General features: G+C 42.8%; 1 protein-coding gene across 1 annotated transcript; it reads left to right on the plus strand.

Moving 5' to 3' along the window:
- LOC114922792 (vomeronasal type-2 receptor 26-like) lies at window positions 1-9,973 on the plus strand. The gene is made up of 4 exons (XM_029284763.1): window positions 1-108; window positions 1,360-1,596; window positions 5,022-5,148; window positions 9,048-9,973. Exons 1-4 carry the CDS (start codon window positions 1-3, stop codon window positions 9,971-9,973), a joined length of 1,398 nt encoding a protein of 465 aa, XP_029140596.1.

The raw sequence follows: 9,973 nt of genomic DNA on the forward strand, positions 1-9,973 counted from the left end.
ATGGTCAGTCCTGAGATCATCAACAAGAAGGCAGCACAAATTGCATTCCTATTTGGGACTGGAGTCATTTTCCTGAAGAACATTCCTCTGTCATTAGTATCCAAAGTGGTGAGGCCAACTCAATTCTATCCAAAATACAGGAACCATCACTAGTACATATCCCAAAGGTTATTTTTCAGAGGCAACTGGACTTTCTTGTTTTTCTTTGAAGACTTTTTGTTTTTTATCCAAAAAGCTTCTTCAGTTCTGACTGGATGGTGGGGAAGTTTCTGGGATGAGAAGCGAAACGTCTTCAAATTAAAACCAGAAAGTCCAGTTGTCTCCTGGAAAAGCACCTTTGGGACAACCATTACCTGGATGACTGAGAATCTCCATAGACACCAGTACAGTTAATCTTCCTATTGAATAGGAATTGAATTTTTTGGATCTAAAAGTTGTCAAAGTTCAAGGAAAGTTCACAAACACCAGTAACCCACGTCTGACTATTTCAGATCAGCTGTCTTCCAATGCTACACCTGCTTCTAGAGACCAGGTGCCTAATAATTGTGAAAATCATATTCCTTCTATCCTCCAAATCTCAAGGGATTTTGCCCAACCATCATCACAGGCAAGATCATCTTGAATCTTGCCTGATGTTGAAATAAATGCTTCCTCTGGAGCTAATGTATTCAGACAGAGATTTGGAGAGGATATCTAGATGTAAGACAATGGCTTGCCTGTAAAGTTGTAATTGCACTCTTATCTTCTTTGGAGAGAGCTCTGTTTCCTGAAATGCTACGAGATTTTGCCATCAAACCAAAGCTGTTCCTCTTGCTGTTGCTTCTGCTGCTGCTACCCACCAGAGTCAATGGGAGAAAATGCCCTCTTGACTTCACAAAGGATCGGGATACAGTGTGTAACTATTATCGCCCAGGAGAGCTCTTGCTTGGCGGGATTGTGCCTCTAAGACCAGGTCACAGTCTTCCAGAAACTTTCCTTGAGCCTCTCTTTAACCAGGCAACTCTGTAAGTAGATCTGTAGTGTTGTTTTTGTACTGTTTTTGCATGGAATCAGCTTTCATAGACAATATTCCTTTCCACCATGAGCAATCCTTAGGGAAATGTTTTTCATCTATTTTGCCTCTTCTGCTTTTGGAAAGTTAAACCTGAGACCATATTATTATTACTAATAGTAGTAGTAGTAGTAAGGATAGAGTTAGAATGTATCTCCAAAGTTATCTAGTCTAACATCCTGCTTATATGCAAGATTTGTTAAAATGCTGAATGAATATTAAAGGTGTGTTGTTGTTTTGTTGCTTTGTGCAGGAAAAGCTTTCCGGCACACTGGTACCTTCTCTCCTTTCTTTTCGCCATCCGTGAGATCAATCAGAATCCCCAGGTTTTGCCGAATGTCACCTTGGGTTATGACATTTACGAGAACTATTATGAAGCAAGAATGACTGCTGATGCCTTGGCAAACCTGCTCTCCACTGGACAGGCGAATGTTCCGAACTACATTTGTGGAAGAGAGAAGAGGCTGCTGGCTGTGATTGAAGGGGCCGAGTCTGACATTTCCATGCAAATTTCCACCATGACGAGCCTCTACAAAATGCCACAGGTATGAATGGAATGGGGAGAAAAGCCAAGTCTGGATGTGTCCTACCCAGGAAAATGTCATGACCATCCAGATGTCATCACCAGGAAATTGTCTTGGCACTTAAGACCTCTCAGCCATCCAAACATTAGAGCACTGACTCAGAGAGGACACTGGAACTGAATTTCTCCCCTGCCTTCGGTTACCCTTCAAAAGTATAGAATACTCATCTCCGAATCTTCATTTGAGATCCTCCAGAGAGGCTATTTCTGCACATTTTAGAAGCACAGAATAGAAGTAATATTGGAGATCATATAATCCAACCTCTCTCCAGTACAGGAATCCACTCTTAACAGCATCCCCAAAATATTGCCATCTAGCCAAAGTGAAAATAGGCACTCTGTTCCACTGTGGAACTAACCATTGTGGAACTCCTCTTATCATTACCAAACTCTTCAAGTTCATACATTGCAACAGGTGAATTGGACAGCTGAGACAACCTGCTCCATCACTTCACCTAGGGCAGAAATCAACTATTCCAGCATCTGAGAAATATTGTCCACTTAAATTTTGGTGGAACACTTATAGTGATCTTCAGCTACATCAATATTTATATTTATATCTGTGTGAAAGTGTGTTTGAGTATGTGCATATTAATGATCTTCCATCAAAAGATCAAACCCTGTAAATTTTGACCCCAAAATATTTCCATTCTTATAAGGTCAGTTATGGTTTTGTGTCTGAAACTCTGAATGATAAAACTCGGTTCCCGTTCATCTACCGAATGGTCCCCAAAGAAGATTACTTGTATTGGGGAATTGCCAAATTGCTCCAACATTTTTGGTGGAATTGGGTCGGTCTCCTTGCACCAGACACTGAGAATGGACAAAGATTTCTACGTACTATCAACCCCATATTAACCAGGAACACAATTTGTGTAGCATTCTCTGTGAGCATCCCAACATTGTCCTGGAAATTGTCGTTGCTATACACTGAGGCACTTCACTTGTGGAACCAGTTCAATGTGTTAATATACTATGGAGAAAATCGCTATTTCTACAGCTGTATAAAAATACTGCAAAAGTTTGTTGAACGGACTGTCAAGCCTATCCTGGCGAAAGTTTGGATTACCACAGCAATGTGGGACCTCTTCATGAATTTATCTCATGAAATCCTGACTCCCCGGCATCTCCAAGGTTTCTTCTCTTTCTTAATTCAGACTCAAAGAAGACCACAATATGTTTATGAAACATTTTTTCTCCCTATGCAAGATTTTGGAAGAATGGCATTCAATTGTTTGTATTCCAAACACTTTTTTTCTGTGAAAGGAAGGATGAGATGCCAGGAGAATGAAGACCTGGAGACCCTGCAGGAAGAGGTGGTGGAAAAAACCCTCTCTCTGGATGGCTACGGTATTTACAACCTTGCCTGGGCAATTGCTCGGGCTTCACATGCTGCCTACTTATCCAGGTCCAAGCAGAAAACAATGAAGGAAAGAGGTCACAGGCTGGTCCTTCAGATGTGGCAGGTATTTGGTTTCCTTCAAACTTCCTGAAGATGAACCTTCTGGCATTAAAGATATGGTGTGAGAATGTTAATCTTTCAATCTTCTTCCATTTTGTGAGGTTACTGGGGCTGGTTATCCACCCCCTTTCTGGTAATTCCTGAATTGGAGTTATATGGATGATGTCAACTCTACTTATAGAACTTGTTTTCATTTTTCTCATATTGTTTTTTTCTTTCTCATTGTAACTTCATCCTTTCCTGGGAGATTCCCACTTCTACAATAGTTGCATGGAGGGAATTTTTCTGGATGAGAAGGGGGATCTTTCTGCCAAATTTGATACCGTGAACTGGGTGCCCTTTCCTAATAAGTCCTTCGGGGCAGTGAAGTTTGGGAGGATAGATAGACCACAGGGGTCCAAAAATCTTGAATTCATCCTTGACCATAAGGCCACAAATTGGTTCCAGAGGTTTAACCAGGTAAGCCGAGAGTCTTCATTTAATGCTCTCCAACCTCTCTTTCATTCTTTGAACCAATTGGAAAATGGAAAATGGGTGGAGCTGGGATGAAGGATCACTTGGAATCGCTGTTGTTTCCAATGAAATTGCTGGGCTCCTTCAATTGCTGAATGGGATTCCAGAGGTCTATTGTGGATTAGCCAGATTCAGATCCTACCTCGTTCTTCCTTATTTTCACCCTGTATAGAGCAAATTTGATTGGATGATTACTGTCTACTGGGTAATGAAGAAAACTTCTTCTTGGTAGATTTCCAGCCAAAACAATAAAATTAAGTTATATGAATTCAAAGGTCAGAGAATAGATTGGAGAATCCGACTGACAATTGTGTATGATTGCATGATTTTCTTCTCTTTTCCTGAAATGTAGAAATGTGCACTGTTAAATAAATAAATACTGCAGTGAGCTTTGATTATTGGTTTTCAATTTCAGGGCTTTTCAACCAGTGGTACAGGTACTTCCTGTGGTACATTGGCACCTGGCAGGTGGTACGCGACCATCCTAGAAAAGTGGTAGTGGGGGAGGGGAATGAGCTGAACTGGTGAAGCACCCCACAAGCCTGAGCGAGAGATGGCTGGAGCTGTAGGGCTGTCAGGGCTCTGCGGAAGCGCCAGGATCAGTGCCACTTTCCAGCTGATTGGTGCTTCTTCGGGACTGTCAGGGCTCAGCGGAAGCGCCAGGATCAGCACCAGGCTCCAGCTGGAGCTCGGCGCTGATCCTGGTGCTTCTGCTGAGCCCTGAAGAAGCACCAATCAGCTGGAAAGCAGCACTGATCCTGGCGCTTCTGCTGAGCCCAGAAGAAGCACTGATCAGCTGGAATGTTGCAGCATCTCCAGGGTCTTGTGATTTACATTCAGATGCTTGGCAACTGATACATATTTATGACGGTCATATTGTCCCAGGGTCATGTGAAGTGACCAAAACCTGCTGCAACCACCCAGCAGATGGGGGGAATACAAACCAAACAGGACCCCACCCCACCCCCTGCTGCCAATCCTCAACAGAAATGCTCACAACAATGAAAACCTCAGACAGGAGCGCCGCCGGGTGGGCAGGCAGGTGTCTTGCTCAGGTGTGGCTTGGGGACACTTTTTTCAGTACCACTGTAACTTCGAACAGTCAGTAAGCGAACTGTTGTAAGTCGAAGATTGCCTGTACTTTATCACTTTTTTCCTTTTGGGGGGGTCATCACATTTTTGACACCTTGCTAGGCAACTGGTGGTACTCAGATGTTCCCATATCCTAAAAGTGGTACAATGGGTGAAAAAGTTGAAAAGCCCTGTTCTATTCCTTCTGTATTTCTATTTTCTATTCCTCCTGTGTTTCTGTTTTGCTAGCACATTCCTCCAAGAATTTGTTTTCCTCACAGTTCATGACTGTGGCAATACCTGTTCATCAATAATTGATGCTCCTTCTCTTTCTTGTTCAGTCGCTGCCTCGCTCCAGGTGTACTGAAAGCTGTCATCTTGGCCAAGTCAAGGTGGTCCTGGAAGGAAGCCCTCTTTGTTGCTACAGGTGTATCATGTGCGCAAAAGGCACCATCTCCACACAGGAAGGTAGGAGACACCAATGAAAAAGAGAGAGAGACCTTGAAGGTTGAGTAGAATAATCACTAAAGCATTTCCGTTCAGGAATGTTCAGGAGCAAACTTGCAAACCTTGGTTAAAGGTCTTTACAGCAGAAGGAATTTAATGGAGATATGCATGAAGACAAAAGAATCTAAAACATTTTTTAGAATGTGAATTTAACATTTGGAAGCAGCTCAGAGACATTTCCCTCATTTGATGAACTATTGCAGTGTGGTGCAGTGGTTAGAATGCAGTATTGCAGGCTACTTCTGCTGACTGCCAGCTACCAGCAGTTTGGCAGTTCAATTCTCACCGGCTCAAGGTTGACTCAGCCTTCCATTCTTCCGAGGTTGGTAAAATGAGGACCCAGATTGTTGGGGGGAATAAGCTGACTCTGTAAAGTGCTTAGAAAGGGCTGTGAAGCACAGTGAAGTGGTATATAAGTCTAAGTGCTGTTGCTATAAGAAGGTGCAGGGGGTACAAGCCAATTCAGTTTGCGAGATTCAGTTATTAGTGCCAATTTTAATAAAAGTGAGAAGGATCTTGGAGTCCTAGAGGACAATAACTTAAGTATGAGTAAGCAGTATGCTGCAGCCACAAAAAAAGCCAATGGACCCCTAGTGTCATTAGCAGAGGGATGGAATCAAGATCACATGAGGTGTTAGTACCACTTTATAATGCTCTGTTGAAACCACACTTGGAATATTGCATCCAGTTTTGGTCACTATGAAATAAAAAAGATGTTGAGACTCTAGAAAGAGTGCAGAGAAGAGCAACAAAGATGATTAGTTGCCTGGACACTAAAACACATGAAGAATGGTTGCTGGAACTGAGTATGTCTAGTTTAATGAAAAGAAGGACTAGGGGTGACATAAGAGCTGTTTTCCAATAAGAAGAGATGGTCAACCTGTTTGCCACAAAGAAGAGAGGGTCAACCTATTCTCCAAAGCCCCTGAAGGTAGAACAAAAAGCAATGGATGGAAACAAATCAAGGAGAGGGCCAACCCAGAAATAAGGAGAAATTTTCTGACAGAACAATTAATCGGTGGAATGGCTTTGCTTCAAAAGGATTTGGTGCTCCATCTCTGGAGGCTTTTAAGAAGAGATAGGATAACCATTTGTCTGAAATGCTATGAGGTCTCCTGCTTGAACAGACGGTTGGGCTAGAAGACTTCCAACTCTGTACTTGCCTTCTTGTGGATTTGATTTCCAGATTTGGTCTACAAAGTGGGGCTGACAGGATCTTCTGGGCAATGGGCAAGGCTAGAACTCCACACAGGATTGGTTTTCAAAGGAAAGTTAGCAAATATGAGTATCAAACAATTGGATTGTCATAAAGTGGAAGCCAAGAGTTTGGTTTTTCATCTCTTTGTTGCCATCAAGTAGTTCTTTAGATTTCTATATCTCAGATTTGATATAGATGTAATCCTAGAATAATATAGATAAAATGTATTTATTCATTAATTCAATTTGCACAGCCATTCATCTCAACAAATAATTCTAGCCAACCAAATCAAAAGAAATTAAAAATGATGGTAGTGATACAAAAATAAAAATATGTAGCAGCCATAACACTACACCAGTTCAAGCTTCTAAATGCTCTTCAAGGACAATGCCATGTAGAGTGGACTACACAGTCCAGATAGATGGTCACACCGGCATGAGTCAGAATGAGCAGGACCTCCTACTCCAGGAACAGGCACAACTGTCACACTCTATAACATGTGCAAAGGCCCTCCAGGTTATGGCTGCCTCTGCTCTTCATGCTGTGAGGCAGATCCCAGACTGTGCATCATTTCTGTCTAAGGAAGTGCCACCTCATCCAACACCATGGATAGAAGGTCCCCAGCATCTAAAGTTCCAAACAGTTGCACTCTGACTGACATTCCCCCCTTCAGATCCTGGAATAGGATGTCCAGAACATCACTCAGGTGTCATGGAGATGTAACATGGAACATCATCAGCATACTGGTGATACCTCTCTCCAAAACATTAGCTGACTTCACGCAGCAGCCTTGTATAGAAATTAAAGAAGGAGGGAGGGAGGGAGGGAGGGAGGGAGGGAGGAAGGAAGGAAGGAAGGAAGGAAGGAAGGAAGGAAGGAAGGAAGGAAGGAAGGAAGGGCTATACATGCAGCACCCCACATGGTAGGAGCTCTTTTGAACATTGACTGGAACCTGCCCAGGAGGGAAGGAGGAGAACCAACACAGTACAGTGCCACCTACCCCCAACTCCCATAGCTGGTCCAAAAAAGTATCACAACTGATGGTATCAAAAACCACTGAGAGGCCAAGAAGAGTCTGAATCTTTGATATCTGGAAGCTGTGAGAGTCTGAACGAAGGACAACAGGTCCATCCTTCCCCCAGCCTGAAATGAGGTCATCTCCATCCCTCCTTATTTTCCAGAAGTATCTCAAAACCTGGCTATGCCAGCAAACCTGGGGGTGTGAGGGGACTGGTGAGATCCTGATATGGCCTTCTTGTTCTCTGGCCTATTTTATGCTTTTTTAAATTTGATTGCTTTTGACTTTTTCTTTCTTTCTTTTTTTTTTTTTTTTTGCTGTACACTATCCAAAGTCACTTCTTATGAGATATGAGGCATCTGTCAACTTGATAAATAATTAAAGAAATAAATAAGAGGTGAAGAAGAATTGGGATGGACACATTACCTCCATGCTACTCTGGCCAGTCATCACTTAAGAGTAGAATCAATGCCATCTCCATCCCAGGCCCCTCACTCAACAATAGGGACCTTTGGGGAGAAAACTTTGTTAAGTCATCATTGCACTTCCAGTCTCTTTGCAGGAACCTGTCTGGTGAAGGCCAGCCCATCTCAACACCTTCCTATGTCTTCAGGGCTGAGCACAGGAACCTGGTACTAATCACACAATGTCAAATTAATGAACCATGCATTGCAAAGTCAAAATTCCAATCCTAGCTTTTTGTATTTGAGTCTTGATGTTCCAAAACAGTGCATATGTGGTTTGTCTCACAATGTGGTTTATCTCACAATGCCCTATTGTGGACTATGATGAGAACTGGAAGTTGAGACTCAAAACAGGAGAGGATTGGCTCTCTTCCTGTCTCTTCTATTGTTTTTCTTTTCTTTGCAAACTTTATGAACTCAGATTTGGCATTTTGAAATTCCTTTGGACAACAGTGGGAAGCTGGCCTCAAAGAAAATTCTGAAGTAGGAGTGGGAAGGGGAGAAAGAGGAATCTGCAGCCTGGATTTTGCAAATAAAGGCCAACTTTCTGCTTACAATTTATTGCAGAAGAAACATGTTATGATCTTTGGCACTGAGAGTTCTACAATACTCAGGTCTTCCTAAACAACCACTTTGACTACCTTCCAAGGGTCCTTGTATCCTTAGAGTATTTTACTGCAACTTTCCCCAAAAAATCCCATCTGTGTGATCCCACTGGCCAAATACAAATAATATCAACTATCTTCCTTGCATATTCAGGTCCAGAAAGGAAACCCAGTAACACACCAGCCAATCACTGAGAAAATAATACAGATTAAAACCATGGAGTTCAGATTGATCACGATCTGGGCTCATATATTATCTTGGAAGTAACATGTCTGGTGACATAGCCCCTAGGAGTCTCTTCCCCTCCTTGGAACATTCTTGTCCACTCCAACCAACTTGTTTCAACTCCGAACTTCACCATTATTTGGTGAATCACCAAATCAACATTATTTTATTGATCTTGCTTCTTCTCCTTCCATATTCTCACTAGAGAAATTTCAACAAAACTTTCCCTTCGGCAAACCCTGGATTTAAAGGACAGTATCATAGCAATAGCTCATATGCATATTGAAAAAGAGTGTCTTATTATGGTCATGTAAAATTAATATTTGAGGTCTGTCTGTCTTCTCCCCAGATGCAGAGAAGTGCACAAGATGTCCAGAAGATCAGCATCCAAATAAAGACCAAACCAAATGTATTCCCAAGAAAGTAACCTTCTTGTCTTACAAAGAAGACTTGGGGATAATCCTCGCTTCATTTAGCCTCTTCTTGTCTTTGGTCACTGCCTTCATCTTAGCAATCTTCATCAAATTCTTAGAAACTCCCATAGTCAAGGCCAACAACCGGGACCTCTCCTATATCCTCCTGGTCTCTCTCCTGCTGTCCTTCTTGACTTCCCTCCTCTTCATTGGTCGTCCAAGGGCAGCCACCTGCATTCTCAGGCAAACATCCTTCAGCATCATCTTCTCTATTGCAGTGTCTTCCATCTTAGCTAAAACAATCACAGTGGTGCTGGCTTTCCTGGCCACAAAACCTGGGAATGCTGTGAGGAGATGGCTGGGAAAGACTTTGGCCAACTCCATTGTTCTTTCTTGCTCTGGTCTCCAAATTGTCATCTGTACCACCTGGCTGGGAGTTTCTCCCCCATTCCCTGAATCTGATACTCACTCCCAGCCAGAAGAGATTGTTCTGAAGTGCAATGAAGGCTCTGTCACCATGTTTTATGGTGCCCTCTCATACATGGGCTTCTTGGCTGCCATCTGCTTCACAGTGGCTTTCCTGGCCAGGAACCTCCCTGGGGCCTTCAATGAAGCCAAGCTGATTACCTTCAGCATGCTGGTCTTCTGCAGTGTTTGGGTATCTTTTGTCCCCACCTACCTGAGTACCAAAGGGAAGTACATGGTGGCCGTGCAGGTCTTCTCCATCCTGGCCTCCAGTGCTGGACTGCTGGGCTGCATCTTCATCCCCAAATGTTACATTATTTTGGTACGACCTGACCTGAATACAAAGGAGCAACTAACGACAAAAACTAAAGATGACTTGAAAGTAAATGGAAAATAA

Source organism: Protobothrops mucrosquamatus, unplaced genomic scaffold (assembly GCF_001527695.2).
Source record: "Protobothrops mucrosquamatus isolate PMUCROS unplaced genomic scaffold, P.Mucros_1.0 scaffold910, whole genome shotgun sequence".
NCBI lineage: Eukaryota > Metazoa > Chordata > Lepidosauria > Squamata > Viperidae > Protobothrops > Protobothrops mucrosquamatus.